At 33.4% G+C, this 20,604-nt stretch overlaps 1 protein-coding gene across 7 annotated transcripts in view; it reads left to right on the forward strand.

The window, feature by feature from the left end:
• LOC126846136 (uncharacterized protein CG43867) overlaps window positions 1–20,604 on the forward strand; it is a 69,059-nt gene that overhangs the window by 43,402 nt on the left and 5,053 nt on the right. For 5 of the 7 annotated variants that reach the window (XM_050585324.1, XM_050585322.1, XM_050585326.1 and 2 more), the window contains 8 exons: window positions 10,344–10,406; window positions 18,451–18,558; window positions 18,660–18,952; window positions 19,035–19,258; window positions 19,336–19,610; window positions 19,705–19,942; window positions 20,008–20,276; window positions 20,427–20,591. In XM_050585324.1, the coding sequence (XP_050441281.1) occupies window positions 10,344–10,406; window positions 18,451–18,558; window positions 18,660–18,952; window positions 19,035–19,258; window positions 19,336–19,610; window positions 19,705–19,942; window positions 20,008–20,276; window positions 20,427–20,591 (1,635 nt within the window). Of the gene's footprint in view, window positions 1–10,343; window positions 10,407–17,249; window positions 17,464–18,254; window positions 18,363–18,450; window positions 18,559–18,659; window positions 18,953–19,034; window positions 19,259–19,335; window positions 19,611–19,704; window positions 19,943–20,007; window positions 20,277–20,426; window positions 20,592–20,604 lie in introns of those variants that run through there. The other 2 variants (XM_050585328.1, XM_050585329.1) reach the window with 2 other exon arrangements.

Here is a 20,604-nt window from a genome sequence, read left to right on the forward strand (position 1 = left end):
CACCGACTGAGAGACATGTACGCAAATCTCGAGAGGGTCGACGCAAATCTACGACCCTTTGATTATTCAGAAGGGTTCATGATAATTAATATTAATATCAATGTTTATTATGATACGGTATTGATACACGCAAACCTATATCCCTTTTCGACGACATTGCTGAAGTATGGATTTTCGTTTCTGATACCCCGTTGAGAAAACGCGTTCAAGGAATATTATGTCCAACTCGTGTCACCGTCATTTTTTTTTCTCGTGTTTTGCTTGGGTTTAACTTACTTACAAAAACGTTACACCGCTGCCGAGTTTCGCTTTTTTGTAAACGTTTACTAATTACATAATACTGTAATCATCATCGCGACCAACAACTTGACTACTAAACTCGACCGGATTGAAACTTGATAATTATTGGTGTGATGTTAAAAATATTATTCGGATTAAAGAAAACAAAAATGAAATTCAATAATTTATTTTTCTATGTTTCGAACTCTACTACTGTTATTAAGTAATTGGCTTTCCAAACCACGGAATACTACATGATACGCTTACAGTGCAGTTCTCTCACACTCGCCCCTCGTGTCTGTAATTGCTCGGCACTTTGATTTACACACGCCGAAGTCGTCACCGTGTGGGGTATTTTTATTTTATTATTTTGCTGGTTCGTGTCTGGCCCGCCCTCCACGACAACAATAATCCCTTAGAAGGAAAATCGTGTTTTACACGGAGTATAAATAATATCCATCGCAATGCGCGGTCACAACGGTGTTGTTTGCGGGGAAATCGACTAGCACGGCACACGCTGTACAGCTTTTGTTTTTCGCGCACCCACCACTGCAATACCCATTATCCAAAACTACACCGGATACAGATTTCATTCACATAAATAGCATTGACACGCACAATAATACCGAGTTGTCGATCTTATCGAGCACCGAATTCGCGAACAGACAAAAGCCACAATTCCGTTTACACAATCAACCGTTGTATTGTGTATCGCCTTAACAATGTACAACATTCACAGGCCACGACCGTTGATAATTCGACGTCAAACTATCCTGAGCTAAAGTATAGTTTGAGTATTGTGTCCAAACGCGTTAAAAAGGCACTCGACGGGTTTTCAACTTTTATGAGTTCGGAGTCGCATAGTGTGTACTTCTGTACGCTATAAACGGTAAAAACAAACGCAACAAAAATGTTCAAAACAAATTATTGTCATCTGCAAAATGAAAAAAAAAATGAAGTTATAATATTGCGTTATAAATCATATATAGAACAACATGCCCGCTTCTTTTAGGTTTTGCACATCAGTCTCTGGGGATAGACTAAACAATTTGTAATGTATCGCAGGTGCTTTTTGCGGTTTCCAGAGAGGGGTATCAACTGTTATAGCTTGTATTGGATAAAATATTATAGACAACACTATAGGGGACGATAATTCTTACTCGTCGAATTGTGGCTATTAATACTGACCGATCGAGTAAGTCAGCATTTAATCGTGTTACAGTAATTCAATAGTTGAATGCAGTCGTGTGTTTTGTTAATCGTGTCAAAAATGGCAGCCTAAATCCAACCAAAACGACTTTGACAACTTAACGGTAACATTTTAGTTATTAAAATATTATGTACAACTTGTTGTTACATTATAATTCCAGTTGTCAAAACGTCAATGTAATATTAACTCAGAATATCGTTTTTCACTGATAAAAAGGATTACGCGACAGTTCCTACTTGGACTGTTAACTTACCGATTGTAAATAGTCTTCTAAAAAAATAATTGAAATTTGAAATTTATTCGAAACGCTATTCGCATCATAACCAAATATTTTAGAGACAAAATTACATCTTCTTAACATTTTGAATACCCAGTGTTTTGTTAAGAGTACAAACAAAACGTTTGTACTCTTACACGAAATACAATTTCAGAAGATTGAAAATTAAGCGTTTGTGGAGTTTTTTAGATTTTTTTTTTTGGCACGATCGCGTTTAGGGGAATATTCGAGCGAGAACTTGATTAAAAAAAGATTGTCTCCGGTGTACCTGAGCTTATTTTTCCCCCTCATCTTGTTCCTCGCTCGACTACAATCGCATCGTTTACAATGGGCTCTGAATCAATATAGCAAAGACGCCCACCATCGTTTTTCAGTAGCTTTCATGTCTGCGCTGACTAAATTTGTTGGAAAAAAGCTCACAATCTATATATATATTTCCTTTTTGCCATTTGGCGACAAATATACACGTAGGGTTTTCTATCGTTACACAGAAGCGGTTGCATTCGTAAACCTAATGATTCGTTTAGACCTGAATGTTTTTCGTCGTCGGTCAATTAATTAAAAAAAGGAATTACGTTAAATTTATTTTTATTTTTTGTTAGCGCGTTTAGCGTTGTTTTTGTGTATATAATGTGTATTAAGCTCGAGTCACGCGTTTCCGGATTTACGGTGTCTACTCTACCGTAATGGAGTTAATTTTAAGATTCTACCGGTTAAACACAATCGTCGACGGCTTCTCAGAACTGGAAGGGTCCAACGGTTTTCTCGCCAACTTTTCATTGCAGTTGAAAGAAGGCCAAAACAAAATTATATATATATATATATAAGTATAAATGAAAAAATAAAAAACAAAACGGTTAATGTGTATGTTTTTTTTAACGCGTCGACAACGGTTACTGTCGCAGTTTGGCAACTTTTTTTGACACCTCAAAGCTGCTACTTATTTATTATTATTATTTTATTATTTTGACTAGATTTTACGTATATGGCTCGCTACGGATTTTATCTGTTGCGACAAAAACCACCGAGCAATCACGGCTTGGCGTCTCCGTCTGTCGTCAGTAGATCTGTCCCCTGAGACAGCCTTTACCATAGCAACCGCTGGCTGCTGATTCTCTGTACTGTCGTGTCAATCAGTCTGATAGTTTATAGTGTGTGAAATGTAAATACATGTTATTGTGTACTGAACACGTAAACGTATTGCCGTCATACCGTTATGTATAAATATATAATCTGAAACGCGTCGTTTGTATTACACCGATAAACGTGCAACATGTAATAATGCGTGGACAGAATATAATATTCTTAGAGCAAAAAATACATCTTGTGAGCCATTTACGAATTAATTTGGCAAAGAAGTTTTCAAAACCTTCAACTTGATTTGATGTATGCAATGCTGCTGCTTTGAGATCGCTTTTCGGATAGTTTTGGTTTATTTGCCATTTTTTCGTCGCTTATTAAAAACGAATGAAATCCGAAAATTCTACATCATATACATTAAACTTTAAACGGTCAGATAAAACATTATCTTATTGAAAGTTTTATCCGAACATTATAAACCATAATATTATGATAAATATATCGTTGAATAAATTTTATAATCGTGCCTAAAATTGTAAAGGTCCGTACATTTTTTTTTTTGACAAAAATGCAAGGAGAGTTTATATTATTAAAATGCAATAAGTGTGCGGGCGTTCTTTGTGAACTTTAGCCGCACAACAAGCCTTTGTTGCTATTTCAATAAAATGTCAGACCGCGGGTTAGTTGAAAACTACTTTTTTTTTGTGTGCGAGTTGATATAAAACTCTGGCCCGGAAATGGCATTCTGCACATGAAACGCGTTTCACCCGCGGTGTGTTTATCTCCCGACCAATATTTCAAGTCCCCAGTGCCAACGAAAACAACGTACAAACGAAAATGAATTTATTTATTTCCATCCATCTATCCATTTATCTATGTATGTTTTTACTGCCTCTGGCGACAACTCAGTTTTATGTTGGGTCGTTGAATCGTTTGGTGTGAGCGCACGCACATTTACCAAGACCTTTGGTGTGTGTGTGTGTGCACTTAAATGTGCCTAATATTATTAGAGAATATGTTCTACGCCGGAAGAAGAGCCAGTGTGGCGTTGTCATCTAAAAATATATACCATCAACGACGTCGCCGAGTTCTCGCTTTATCTTACGTGGCATTACTATTCATGTTATTATTATACATTATACACACCTTTCCGTATATTTTTTTATAGTCTGCTGCGAAAACGTAACACCTGCTCGGGTAATGCAACGTTCGTCCATTCATAAACCTGAAAGGCAAGCCTAAAGTATCGACAACAGCTGCTAAAGTTCAGTACAATATTTCGAGTCAACTAATTCATAATGAAATTCTATATAAATTTTATATTTATTTGAATAGGTTACTATGGTTAATATGTCTATACATGCATATCAATGTATAAAAACTTTCTAGTAACCTACTATACATTAGCTGATTCCCGTTTTTATCTACTGTGAGCTGTATTGGCTATAACTAAAGGAACCTCTTTGCCAATACTCGTCGAAATCGTTTCAGTGTTAAAGCCTGGAAATGGTAAAAAAAACACACACTTTTGCATTTGTAATAATAAATAATATATAGTATGTACACTGTGGTGTTACAATCATTGTAAACATTGCAGGTGCATTGCATTATGAAATATTAGTTAACTAAATTGTTTTGGAGTATAAGAGTTAAAAAAAGGTATATCAATGTACGACAGATTCAGTTGGACAATTACAAAGATACCGTGTTTTGATCGTGATGCATAGGTACAGAAAAAATTACTGAAGAAAATGTTCATGTTTGGCAAAAAATTGTCAAGTGATAATATGATAAATGAAACATTTTCGGCATCCAATCGTCGTTTTAAATTTTTTATTGAATTAAAATCAAAACCCAATTCATGGAATTTGTTTATTATAGGACAATGACTAAATAATTACAAAGCTTAGTTGGGTTTGGTGTTGCCATAAATCAGTGTACTCCTCTGGCTCGACGAAAACTTTTAATTGTTAACTCGAATAGTTTGCAACTTAATTAAAACATGTTTTTTAATGAGATTCAGTGCCGTAATTATACGGAGGAGAATAGAAGATGAATCCTCCTCCTTTCTCTCCATAAGTTTTTTTAAGATATTCCCAAAGTAGAATAGAACTACAAAGATTTACAAAAAAAAACAAAAACAAAAAGGTTAATAAGAAACAATATAAACTCATAAATTAGTATCGTATTTAATTAGTGATGTAACTTATATTTTATATTATTTTTTTAACATTTTGTATTAAATTCGAAATTGTAGGTTTTCTTATTTGAAAAAGTACAAACTTAAGATTTTTTTATAATTTATAGTACTCAAGTATAAAAAGTTTTTCAATAATGAAAAACTGTTATCGGGTTTAAAACCGAATGTTATAAAATAATGATGAACGTTGGTTACTCATGCAAATGTATAAACAAAAATATTATTGTTAATGAATAAATAATTAATACACTTTATCAAAAACCAAGATTTTTTGTTTTGAAATAAAAATGACCTATTATTGTTTAAACAAAAAACAATTCAAATTAATAATGCTGTTTAATAACATAAAATGAGTTTTTTTTCAAACGTTATTGGTATAAATTTGTTGTGTAAATTCACGGGTCTGTGATAATCAGATATAAGGATCGCGTGACGAACAGCACGGAAAAATTGCTGCGGATCGAAGAAATACGGCAGATTAGTTTAGCTTTAGTTTGGGAATGGATGGCCTGAACAAATCAACGGTTAGGCTGAGAACAAAAATCTTCTCTGGGTTTTATTCGACGTTGGCCTATGTTGGCCCTGTGGGTACGCGTCCCATTAAATCGTTATAGTCCACCCATAAGGTACTTGGCAGTCGCGCACTAAACCGGGATGTGCGCCCACCATAAAACAGACCATTTATCCTTTAAAGCGTTGTTTTTCGGGCAACCGTGTAGATAATAGTAGTAATAATAGTAATAATAATCATAAAAACGTACGACTAGGAAACACGTCCTTACGCGCCCGCCCAGACGGACTCGTCGGTCGAATCGCTGTTGCCTTGATCACTAATTTCATACCCAAAGCTTATCAAAAGTCCGGCAAGCTAACAAGGTCTTTACACTGGAGTATACATCATGATATATGTATATTCTTGTACGGGAAACTCTTATTTTCTTCATTCTTTGTTTGCGGTTTTCGGTAGATGAACTCAAACCGTACTTTCGGCCTCTTTGGAAAGTCGTTATCGCGATACACGTGATCCGCCGAGGTTCACCGGGTTAAGTCCGTTTGTATAACCTCGGGATTATTTATTTAATTGGCAAACGCGCGAACACCATCATCGCGTCGGGTCGAAGAGAACACGCGCCCATAACAATATAGCTCATCGTCATCGCCAGATAGTTTTGCAATTTCCTGAAGATGTCAGTCGGCCGCCTTCGAGGAGATACACGGGGGTGCGAGGTTCGGTCGAATAAATGGAAAAATGATTAATATCAGATGTAATGTACTAGTATACCGGTATACTTTGTCGATAACTCTTCTACTGCGTTTGACAGTCGTTTATATTGAACGACCTCCTCCTGACCGCAAAATTTATTTTTAAGATTATCAGGTAAAACTTTTTGATCCGACGGGATTCGTCTCGGACAAATGGGTAAGCCGACCGCCGCCCGTTTTATGGAGAACGATTCCGGAGATAGTGTAGCAATAAAAATAAACCGTCTGCCACATTGAATATCCTCGTCCAGTACAGTATATAGGTATGGTCGTAACGGCCACTGCGATATTATGTGCATGTACATAGTTATGCATAATATTACCGTGTCAGGGCGACGGTATTACCGCCGTTCAGCGATAATATCCTCGGCTCCGGCACAATTTATCGCCCGGTGTTAGGTCCCGATTTATTTTTCTGTATAAAGTTATTATACGTGGTGTATACTTACATGCATTTTTATAAACCTATTCAAATCATCCTTTTCGTTGTCGTAAACTGCCATGCGTCCCTAGGGGCAAAAACCCTGTCGACTAAACGAAGAATGTGGAAAAAATTCCGTTCTCCCGCAATAACGAGCGCGGTAGATATATATACATATGTACTTTTTCACATAACAAACATACACATATGTTTTACATAAGTAAACAACGTAGCTGAATTTAACTACCTCAATTTATTGACGGAATATTGTGGTTTGTATAACAAGACAACAACCCTTCACAAACAAATCAGCCAATCATCCTCGGTACAATTCGTTGCAATGGCCAACGCCCCCTCCTCCACAAGTCCTAACCTTAAGGGCATTCTTAACAACGACAGTACTTAGTTATTGTTCAAATCTAATAATAATTGTAGATAATATAGAAACAATATTTTTAAAAACAACACCGAAGCTAAAAAAAAAAAACATTAAGAAAACTGTCCCATAGGGCAAAATATTATATAGGTTGATTGTAATATATTACGAAATCAATTTTTCAAGTGTTTTACATTTATCGACATTTTTTGAAAATAATTAGATGATGGCTTTTTTTTAAGATTTCCAAAATAACTATTAATTATTATATCACATTAGTTCTTGCAATGATTATTTTTATAGTAATAAGATGTATAAAATGTAATGTACTGCTTTGAAAATCAGTAACTATTATTCAATTGTTTAATATAATTTATACAAATCTATTTTGCAGATAATACCTATTGTGTGCATGGTTTTATCGAAATTACTATTTAATATAATATTTCCTGTTTATTTTACAGTATTCGTTTTACCTACCTATTGTTTGATTAAAAATTAATTAAGGCAATCTCTGCACAAAAAATCTACAAGGCAAACATATTTTCGATTTGGCTGCGTGTAATGGAATATGGATTAACCCGGTTAATTAAATAATTGAACGCTATCGAATATTATAGTATAACAAAACGGCGGTGTTATGCAAATCTAATATTTATATTTGTGCATTTTGTCAATAATTTTATAATGGTTGGGTGGGTCGAAGAGAAATTCGCGTTTTAAAATGATTGAACGTTTACAGATAAGGCAGAAAGGCTCGTTTAATTTGTAACTTAAACCCCTTTAGTTTCTTCCCCCCTTTTAATTATGAAACCACAAGAGGGAAATCAATTATTTTACATCGTTTCGGCATTCCATAGCGTAATTGAACTTATAGCATAGATACGGCACGTTCTACACCCCAAGGTAGAACATTAATTGATTTTATATCTTCACAAAATTACATCATATAGCAAAATTATCCAAGCACGATCATGTAAGAAATCCATTTCGAACACAAATTTTATTATACTTATATTAACCTTGTGGCGTCGGATTTATCTTTTAACTATACCTAAAAACAATGTCGACCGCAAGTTTGTTATTGTTTTCTGTTTAGCTTCTGGTGATTTTATAAATTATGCATTAATACAATTATGATGATCTTTCATCTATTGTATACAAATTAGTATTTGTCTTCTAAAACAATATATACAATAATAGTGTATATCGTGTTATATTTAAAAAAAAAACAAAAGTAAGGGCGAATATTGTATCTTATATAATATGTTATTACACATCACACAAATAATAATGTAAACTTGCGTTGATGATGAAAACAGAGTTATTTAAAAACGCTATTTTCTATATTTTATAGATTTTGGAGTTCAAAATTATATTAATTCAGAATTTCCAAATTTAAATACGTTATAGGTTTTTTTATTTATTATAATTTTTTTCTCTGTCGTTTTAAAGCTAAACGATACTATTATTTTATATTAATCGAATAGATATTATGATTATCCGGTCGTTTTCTTATTAAAATTAAACGATGACTAAATGTCGACGGGTTTTCATAAGTCGCACGTGGGTATAAGTTCATTTTTTTTTTTAATGGTAAAACGATTAATTTAAAGGCGAGGAAAGGCTGTGCGAGACAGCCGAGGCAAACAAATTTAAATAAATGACCGTTAATATTTGGACCGCGAATGCACATTTTCATGAAAACATTTTGGCGGCATATGTCCCTAACAAAAAAATACCTCAACACGCGTAGTCAACGTTAAAAAATAAAAATTGAATAAATACAATCGTAAAGGGGGAAATGATTAAATCGTAATTTATTCAAATGCAATTCAATTGTAAACCGAAACAATTCGATGATGTAATTTTGGTCGAATCCCCAAAGGCAACGCGGTTTGAGTAAATAGCGCCGGTCCGCAATCAGAATCAAACAAACCTTGCCTTAAACCGTGTATACTTACTATTTATATATTCATACACATTTTGGTTAGGTTTTGTTTTGACACCGATTAAAATCGTACAACCATTTGGGTAATCGCTTTTTGATTTACATTCAGACTTAATTATAGAGTTAATGTTACTTCCTATATGTATACAATATGTATAGTTTATAGAGATTTGTGATTTATTGTTGGCTATACGACCTTTTCAGTTTAATATTACAGAACGCACTTGATAATATGGATATTTTAAAACAACAACAAAATCAATATTACAGTTAATTTTTATATTCTGTAATATGTATGAGTAAGGATTCTGTGTGGGGAGTGTTAGGATGAACATGTAATTATTTATGCTTATAGATCGGACGTTTGAAGAAATAATATTAATTTGACAATTTGTTAACAGAAGCTGTTATATTTTCGTTTATAATAATTACAAATTTAGGTCAAAATCTTATTTTTTGAATAACAAATGATATATTTATTTTTTTAATTATCCGACCGATTTTCTCAGTATATTATTTTACAAACCACAACTTGGGATTTTTTTTTTTATAAATCAATATACAACGATAGGAAATATTATATAGTAAGTATTATTTGTTAAGATTTCATTAAATATTCGGTTGTTGGTAGTTTGTATAACTTGTAACAGTGTACAGTGTATAACAGTGTACTCAACCTTTTCATGCGATCGTTGTTGCGTTGTGGTAATTTGCTTATGGCAACATATTGTAGGATTAATGCAAATTCTCCAACTCTGTCTGACTTTAATTAATGTACGGCAATTTTAACGCCTAAAATATTATATAATTAAACAGTGTTGGATAATGCGAGACAATGGGACAACATATTGGCCAGGATTAACCGGGAATTAAAATAAAACCATTCGCTCAATCTGTCTCGCTCCTTATAATATATCTTTTTCTCGATTCTGCGCGTGTATAAGAAAAGGGTAATTTATTTTCAGCGGGCCCAATTAGTCCGGTTGTCATACATGTGTGTGTGCTATTTGCTCTTTTCCAGTTGTCATTTCGTTACTACAAAAACCAGACGAAGCTCTCTAACGTATGGTAAATGTTCCATAATACTTGCTTGGCCTTTAGTCGAACTGTTAGTTTTTATTAATACGGATGTGATATACAGAGATCACTAACTCCATCTTCCGGTCAAATACGACCGAGGATGAAGCAGTCGCCCCCTCTGTTCAACAGATTTATTTTTGTCGCTTATTCAGAGATATTTTATAAAGAAAAAAATTAATGTGCTAATCGTTTTTTTTTTTTTACAGCTGTCCGAATTGGAGAAGCGGGTTCTGGAAGCAGAGACCAGAGCTGTGGAAGCTGAAGGAAAGGTGAGATATATAATGTATACCTATATATATATATATGTATGTATATTTGAAGGGCTGTAGAGAAAAACGATAGTCCAATTTTCAAATTTTAATTTTACGAAAAAAAATTTTATTTTAATTTTATAAAGAAAGAACAATAATATGTGTATTATATTGGTGTTCTCTTAACTCTTATAACTGAGTTTTTTTAGTTTTGAAACATTAAAATTGCAACACTGAAAATTTGGAAATATTGACTTGAGTCGTTTTCCCCGCAGCCCTTAATTTAGTTTGAGATAAATGTATTTATTAAAAAGTATTTTATTTTAATGTATATATGCATATTAAAATATTTCTTTCATATTTGTATGCAAGAACTTATTTTGTTTCACTTGTTTCTTACTTCGCATTAAACTTCTACTTCTGCTGTATGTAAATATAGTTGGAAGCAAGAAAACTTTTGACGGTTAAGTGTACGTTTATTTAAGAATAGCGTGGTTTAACTGCAATAGTTTCCACACAAACGTTTTGCAGAACATAAAAGTTAAATAAACAATTCATATATATATAATAAAGCACTTTACTAATATATTATATTTTGAATACCAAAAATATGTTCACAACAAGCGTTCTTTACATGTATACAAGTATATGCGTTTTGATGATGATCGTTGGTTGATATATTGTTTATATTGAAATTCTAAACACAGCGTCTGATTCATAATATGAAAACCACATGTCCTCTATAAATATATCTATTAGAAGCTAGTGGGGATTAGGGATAAAGATTTTATTAAAACTACTATATGGAAAAAAAACGGCAACCGAATCATTGTATTATTATAGTTTAGCATAGAACAAAGAAAATAGAAGGTTTTAATATGTAAAACTATATTAAATTTATTATATATCTATTCTGAGAGAGGAAGAAAAGGAGAAACGTATAAATCATTGGGTAATGTTCTCCGAATAAAAAACCTGCTATTTGCGTTTCCATTTCATTAAAATACAGATGGCTATTTAATCCAAAAAAAATTTGCTTCGTTCGCGTTACGCATAACGGTTATGAAACTTAAACCCACTTCCCATAGAGTAAAGTTTAATAGTGAAACCGAAAACGTGCTTTGAATCTCACTAGTCGACGTTTTAAGTGAAATAGAACCGCTCGTATTTGTGCTTAATCGGTTTTCTAATATTTGTAATTATTGAAATTGTTTTTTTATGGAAATCTAAAAACTTGCTCTTGGCCAGTAACTAACTATATAGAATTAATGTTTATTCCTTTTACAACGTGTTTGTGTAATTAATAACTATGATTCAGTTTCTAGGCTAAAATTATGTAAATTTTTCAATAATTTAAATAAAATATCCTCTTATTAAACTTCAAATGTTGTAGCTTGAGTAATAATAATTTCAAAATTATCACCTGCCTGTCCTGTCCACCTAACCTAACTATAATTATATATTTAACATTATTATTAACATATATTATTATTATATATTATATTATTTATAATCAATGATAATATTATCTTAATATTTTATCATGTAATATCAATTAACACTAAAAGTGTTTACATTAAAAGTTCACTTTTGGAATACAATTCTCAATAACGGCATACGACTTAGGAAATGATAAGATACCGTTTACTGATGTCCAGAATTATCCAACTCATAGAGAGTACCATTAGAAATATTGTATATTTTAATAAACCAATTTATTGATTTATACATTTTGAATCGAAGATAACTTATATTTTAATGGAACATGTTAAATCTTAATGTTAAGTACCTTGATTTTTTTTTTTTATAACTTTAATACGGTCAACGTTAAACCTTGAAAATGTCATTCTATTTGGTTGCACTAATTACTGCGTTCGTTATATTATATTGTATTGTCTATATTTTCGTAAACCCTCAAGACTTGTGGGACCGTACACTGTTTATATTTTTAATCAGTATGTTATTTTTTTGTTACCCATTTGGTATTTTTTTGGCTCGACGGTATTCAATTAGAGAATAGCCGCATGGTGCAAACATATCGGATTTGGGTTATTAGGGCGATTTTTTAGGTATACATTCACCTTAACATATTATAGTAATTTACGCTTATAGACAAAAATATACATAACGATATGACCTAGATTCTCGTACTTAAGAAAACAGAGTTTATTTTTAGCAATTTTTAAAAAAGCCTTTTTTTTATTAGGAGGATTACCAGATATTTTTACATGATTTGTTCTTATGTGCTTGTTTTGATTATATACGTCTGCTACTAACAATAATTATTAATTATTGTCCAACCGAAATTATCGTTTTTTATAACGCGTACTCATTTAAAACGTTGGACAAGTGCCATGACACGATGTTTGTTTTTCTTGTAAAACCCATTATGATCTTCGTTACTACTTTATAATTATAATAATTATTTATTTGGTCCGGTTAATAGGATGTTATGTCTGAGAACAAATCGTGTGTGTACAAATTTGATACATTAAAATAAAATTAATAGATCTCGATTATTATCTAGACCATTAACGACACTTTGCCGTCCTATGATAGTAAAACAAACATATTGTTTTGTCGAGTCATTGCAATTGTTTTTCCAATGTCATGTTTGTCGTACTAACAATATAGATTTTTTGTATATTATTATATATAAAGAAGAATAGTCCAGATTAAATTGGCTTCGATCTGTGAATCATGTTTTTCAAGTCAATTATTTTCTTGTTATTGTTTTAAAGTGGAAAAGCAACAATATGTCACTTAATGATTTTTGTTTTGTTTTTAACTGACATTTACATATTATGATATATTTTATTTAATCGATGGTTACACAGGGAGGTTAGTGTTTACCATTTTTCTGATTTTTTTAATATCAAATAAACAGAGAACGGGCATATTAATTAAAATTAACTTTGGTAGATAGTTATAAATTTTATTCGACATTTGTCCGGCTTATAAAACTGTCAATATACTATTTTGTATTATAATTATATTGTTTTTGAGTTTGTTGTTGTGATTACCTAGTAGTGTTGTATATAGTAAACAAGTGCTATCTATAATGTGTTACCCAAGGTCGAATGGTGAGCAGAAGATGTAAGGCTTCTTATTAAAGACCGACTTTATAAAATATTATGACGTCTATAAGATATTAAAATTCCTCTAAACCTTGCGCGATATTACTTTTTCCAGCTGCAATATATATGAATGGGGGTACATGGGGGTATATATTTGCTTGTAATATTTTTAGCAAACACAACTAAAAACCCGGATGAAATATGCAAAATCCTCGGCTAAAGAAATATATTATATATAAAAACACTTTAGCACAATGTGGGCGTTTTTTACCTTATATACCGTTGGCAATATTATACGGGCTACCGTGTGCAGCATATACGGCGGAAACGCAAAAAGTAATAGTGCAACTGACCGTTATCCCCTCGGGTACACGTTCTCTGTAATTACAATTTTATGACATTTCACATTGATTAGCATTGATCGCATTACTCGCCCATACGCCATGCCAGTGACTTCCTAGCACTGGACAGTAATCCAATTTGAAAAACGCAATATCGCCCGGAGATTACATACAGAACAAATTATTATTTAGTTGTTTTTTCCGCCCATAACCCTTTAAAATCGCCACCGGGTTATGTTGTTTATTTGGTAGTTTCGCTGTACACAGCATTTACCAATATTATGTAGCGTTGGATTCATCTTGAATAAGACTACCAACATGGGAGAGACCAAAACTGTAAGTGCAATGCAATAGTCTTTATCGATTAATTGCAAAACAGTGTATAGAAAAGGAAAAGGGATAAAATAATAACGGGATAAACTCAAAAGTATTTACTGGCTCGTAGTTGCATGTGAATTACCTTCAGGCCCGGAAATTTAAACGCAAAGTTTATAAAGCAGTAAAATATAACCTGAATTTGTATAATACTGTTGGTAGCTCGCCGCACCGTCGTTGCAGGCTTTTAAAGTTTATATGAAATATTATTACAATTTGCATACGTCTCGTTGTTGTATGCTAAATAACACTAAGGAACTTTTTGCCGCGTTTTCAATGAGCTAAATATATAGTCTATATTGGAGCTTGAATATAATTTATTTTTTAATAAAATTAATTTAGAAACTATGTAAAAATAATTTTGACAGTTTCATGTTTAGAATTATTACAGATTTTGAAATTATTAATTTGTATAAGTTGGTTTTGATGTATTTTTCTACCCAAGCTTATTGTACTTTTCTGCGACAACGGTTTTTTAAAACATTTTGTATGTTCTATGAAGATTTCTTTCACCCCCTCGAGATAAAACGTATAGTTTAAAAGAAGTCCATTCAAAAATGTTTAATGATCTATATCATATACTTTAGTTATCTATAAATTAACATCACTCGCTATATAATCATTAGATATTTAGTATATCAGGTTGTTTTTTATGTAGAAAAATGAGCATTCATAATAATATGTTGAATACTAGAATGTATACATATACTATATACATATATTTTTTTCAAACAAATTAGTTAACGGATTAGTGTGTCGTGGTCAACTATTAACCGTGCGTTACACTAACAATTCTGGTGAAACCTAAAACCAAACTAAGGTAGACTTTCGTTTTTACAATCCCATTTGCCCTTATATTCTAGTGAGCGAATAAGCATTGTCGGATATCCATTTGTTAACAATCAGTCAAATTTTAGGATGCACGCAGACATACATATCCCAACGGACTTTTATTTATTAACATAGTACATCTCATTTATACTTTAAAAGAAGCTATGCGCTTAAATAGTAGTTTGATTCACATTATGTTATTTATTATATCTTATTTTGAAGGAAATTGTGTAGTAATAAAGTATAAGCTCTCTAAAAAAACGGTGGTTACGGTTCTTTCAATTACCCTAAGTATAATACCCCGAAATCCAAAAGCTCGCCTCTTCTTCGGGTGGGTAAATATAAAACTAAAGCTACTTAGGCGCTGGATGTTTGCAATTAGGGTGTCGTCTTGGCCATAGTTTTCTCCTCTCTCGGTCTCATTATATTTTACACTGCCCAAAGGAGCGAATTATATTCTCCGACAGAGGCTTTCCTCTTGTTTTTGTGTACAGGGTGACGCAATAATTTACAATATTTACGCATCGCCAACTATAGAAGCCGTTGCCACGGTAACAGCGAATTGTTATTTTTAAATTAAAATTATTTTTATAGACTACAGTCTACTCCGCGTTTAAGTAGGCTGCAATAACAACGGTCACGTTGATATCAAATATTATTTCTTAACTATCCCAATAATACTTAGTACCCAAATTGTTTGAAATATTAATTTTTTTAACCTACTGATGTGTTCAGAACTAAAGCGATAAAAGTGATATTTTTATTGAATTTCATTTTGTCATAGAGTTATATTTTAAAACTGCAAACAACCAACTAAAAAACTAACAAATAATAAAATATTAATTATCGAAGGTGATTTTTTTAAAAGTAGTTCACTCATTATTTCATAGTAACTGATTTTTGACTGGTCGATAATGAGTCATTACTTTTAAAGTTATTAGAACTAAAAAGTTAGAACAGAGTGGAGGAAAGGTAAGTACGGTGAATAATGCGCGCAGATAAATTTAATAGGTACTACACTCATAATTGAAATATACAAGGTTATTGCACATATACCTTCTTTGTCATATATTCAATGATAAAAACAAATATGCCAGCCTAACGGAAGCCAAAATCGAGTAAATAGTAATAGTAAGATTGATATGCCGTTTTATTTCTGGAGATAACCATTCGAGACGACGTGCAATAACCTGTGTATTTTAACCATGACTACACTACACGTTGTATAAAAACACTAAGAAAAAAAATTAAATTACTAATGAAACCAAATGAAATATTGAGTGGATCACTTAAAAAAAATTCTTTGCATATCGTCGCGCTCGTGTAAAAAGTGATAAAGTAATTTTTTTGTAGTTTAAAGCAGTATTGTTTTTAAAATTTAGAACTATTTTGCAAATAAAACTATAACCCGTCTTGTTAATATAATTATAGTCAGCGTTTACTTGAAATATTATCGACATTAAATTTAAGTTAGTCAAAGTTAATTTGTTGATAATTCCAAAACTATTGTTATTTCCATAATAGTTTTTGTAGATTTTTTTATTTATTATTCAAGTTAAAATGAGTCGTTATTGATCATTTTTCACTTAGTAATTTTTAACACTCCATTAATTTTTCTACACGATGGTGCGATTTATAATTACTTCAAAAAACGCATTAAAAATATTAATATTTTCTTGCTCTCTAGTAAAATTATTTTTACAAAAGCTCTATGGACCCTAATGATTTCTCGTAAGTTTTCAATAGTGAAAAAAATATTAGATCTTTACTGCGTTAACTTGTGAATCGAATGGACTTGAAATGCACATCTCGGTTAATTATTATTATTTGTAGTTAGTGACGGTGTTCTGCACATGTATATGCGGCGACATCTACACTAGCTGATCAGAACTATTCCACCAGTGGTTTTTTTTCAAATTCGGTATAAATGTATAAATATGCAATGTAACGATTAGAACGAATAAAAAATTTGTTATTTTGTTTATAATCAGCCGCGTCGTCCACGTGTAAAAAATAATTTATATGTAGTACACGTGCAACGCTTCAGCTGTAGTAACAATAATTGTGTGCTAAATAATATTATGATGTGCATATGGTTGTGGCATAGACGGCGCGCGTGTTGCCGTTAGCAACGTGGTGCCGAAGGGGGCATTGATTTTTTAATTCCCTTCATCCCTCCGACCACTTTCCACCCCTTCTGGACAGCCGTCACATGTTACGGACCAAGCCACCACGTTCATACGATTCACTAAGGGGCAAACATCTATCGTTTAGTGCTGGTTTTATATTTTTACATCTATTTATTTTTTTATACCGTTGTTTTATATTAATATAATTTTTAATGGTGCAGAAAACGGGCGAGTACTTTGCTTTATTCTATACGATTATTATTTTAATTATCGCCATGTTGTAGTAATAAATAAAAACCATCACGTGGACAACTATATTAAGGTAGGATTAAAAAACAGGATAAAAAAAACGTATCTAGCTAAAAGTATTAACCGTAAGATAGTGTGCATGAAATTTCAAGAAAAGCGTTTCGCGGGAAAACATCATCTATTTTGAAATGTTTACATACGTTTTTTTTTGCTAATTTAGTTCATTATTGTTTTCTTGTCGTTTAACTAGAAAAAAAAGTTGTGAGTAATTTGTAGGGCGCAAAAAGTTTTACTTATTCAATTTTGAATAATAATATAATATATTTAATAAAAACATTTTGGCGTGAGTGTCTAAATTTCCCTTGGGTACACTCATTGATGTAATTGTTGCAAACATAATATATTACTGTACTAAAACGAACAAGTTGTGTTTGCTTATTACGTAATGGCGATAAAAGCTTTGCCACTATATTATGTTGTCAATTTTTTTTTCATTTAATTTTATAATAGGCCAACGTTTTACGGCGTGATATTAAGTACACAACTATTGTGTGTACTATTAAAGTAAAAGATTTAAAAAAATATATTAACATAACAGTATTTTGTTTGCTGATATTGTGATGTGTTGTGGTGTTTTTATCAAAAAAATCACGGGCCATGTTAAAAACGCTTGTGAGCTGATGTACGCAAATCGATAAATGGAAATTTATGCGAGGGGTGCATGACCCTGATCCATTGCCAGTGCCTATTGTACTGACCTGGTTAGGGTGGTTGTTTCTTTTGAAGTGTAGTGTAGTGTAGCAGCCGGGAGGTGGAGGGACACGGGCAGACAGTCGGGCTACTGTGTCACATAATGAGTCACAGCATGTCAGCCGGTCGCGTTCGTTTTCTTACGCACATATCAATAACACTGTAATATTAGGTATTTAAAAAAGTGACTTCATGTTGATGAGTCAATGAACCCCATGATAGGTAAACCGCTGTTGACACCAATTATTATTACAGTCGTGTGCATACTAAACTGTTGTTTACCTTAATGATATGTCGTTCGTGGTTTCAGATCCGTGTTATGGAAGAACGTCTCCAAGCTGAATGGAACACGCAATTGCCGGATCAAGCCGAAAAAGAGCAAGCCATCAGCAAGCTGGCCACCCAAGTGGAAGAACAGGTACGTCCGTTGTGTGAACGATGGACATAAAACAAAAATCAATTAATACCTTAACACGAGAAGACCCCTTACTAAAATAACATGCCGGTTCCTTTTTGCAGCGTCAGCTGAGACTTCAGGACGCCAAAATGGTAGAAGCCAAAGCGGCGCGCATCAAAGAATGGGTGACCAACAAATTGAGAGACTTGGAAGCTCAAAACCAGCATCTCCGCGAACAGAACCACAAGTGCAACCAACAGCTGGAGCTCTTGAGGCGGCACATGGCACAGTTGAGCGCCGACAAAATGGCTCAGTTAAGCACTGACAAAATGGCAGTTAGCGCTTGTGCTGGTACTTCTTCGCCGCGAACCAGTACGGCTTCGTTGCACAGGGCCAACAGCACGGGTTCCACACAGTAAGTGATTGGTGTTTCCCTCATATTGCAATAACTATGACTTGGGCCTTTTTTTTTTAACCATTCTTTTTTTTTTTTTTAGTGCCTTATCCGACAACGAACCGGTCTACGCCCAAGTGGACCGACATCAGAAAACTCGCACACCTGATCGGTCCCAACGTACACACCGTCGGCATATGTCTGCTTGTGTCCAAGCGCCCCCAGTCGTGTCGACCATAGACCCTGCAGTGTCGACTCACGAACAGTTAGCTAACGAATGTAGTACAGTGGCGGCCACGGAGGCGCTCAACCTTAATTCACTAAGACGTATGTAGTAACTTGTAATAATAAGTACAATAATGTCAAAAATGTCAGGCTCAAGAAGGTGTTTGGTGTTGTTTTAGCAAAATCAGTATGTGTCGAATCGGACATTGCCCACGACTATGCGGAGATCTACACGCCTAGTAGGGAGACGTTGCCTTGGGACAAAACCAATAAACCTCCGACGCCACCCTTGCACAGGTTTCCTTCCTGGGAATCTCGCATATATCAAGTGGCGAACGAAGGTTTATCCACTGCCCCCGCCGGCCATGTCGAACCTAATGTTAACCAAACCCGAGGAGTCAACTCTCAAGGATATTGCAATATAAGCGTACCAGTTTACGCTACTGTCAAAGGGGTAAGCAAGTGAATCATAAATTGTTATTATTTCTATTTTTTTTTAAATAAAAATAATTCATAATTATACTATTATATTTTTTTTTAATTTAAAGAGAGCCAGCCAAATTCGATCTAGTCCGTTTTCCGGCGATTCCTCTGATGATTCTAGTGATGGCGAAGGTGAACACATCAACACGCAAAACACACACAGTATGGCCACCCGGATCACAAACAGCAGTAGCACCGATAATACAGACACTTCCCTATCCAGTTCCAGTCCCAGTAAAAGCCACAAAACTGCCTCTACTTTCTCTCCTTTGAAACAAACTTCTTCAGGATCGCCTTCCAAAAGTATTTATTTATTTCGCTCTCAGTTGGTCGAACATTGTTAATAATACATTTGTACGATATAATAGATACATCAATGGAATCCGGTATATCAGACGATTATGCAATACCTCCTGACGCCATGTCGTGCGGTGGAGATTCAGCAGAATGGTCGTCGTTAGTGCTGAGATTAAATCTCAATGGCTCAGCTGTTGTTGCCGATAGTCCAAGCCGATGTGCTAAAACAGGGGTGCTCGACAAATCTGGTCATTTAGCCAAATTAGGTGGAAAACTGAAGACTTGGAGAAGAAGGTACTTTGTACTGAACAATGGCAAACTCCGTTATTGGAAAACCCAAGTGAGTTCATATAACAAAATTTTCATTGGGTTTTCCCTACAGATAGAATGAAAATATTTTAGAAATTGTAACTCGTCGGAGAATTATTTAGTGACCATTAGGTAATTTTGTTATTGTAGAGAATTTTTATATATTACATTCTTGTTACAGAATGATGTTTCTCGTAAACCTCAGCGAGAAATAACCATTGATGACCTATGCCGAATTACTAGACAAGATGGTGCAGCTACGTTTGAAATATCGACTAGCAAAAAGACTTTTTACCTCACTGCTGATTCAATTGCCGCCATGGAAGATTGGGTCAAAGTTTTACAAGTATACTCTGTCA

The sequence above is a fragment of the Adelges cooleyi genome, unplaced genomic scaffold (assembly GCF_023614345.1).
Source record: "Adelges cooleyi isolate 19-005CV unplaced genomic scaffold, UGA_ACOO_1.1 ACOO_flye_CR_arks_rails_tigmint_CR_PRNA_9, whole genome shotgun sequence".
Classification (NCBI taxonomy): Eukaryota; Metazoa; Arthropoda; class Insecta; order Hemiptera; family Adelgidae; genus Adelges; species Adelges cooleyi.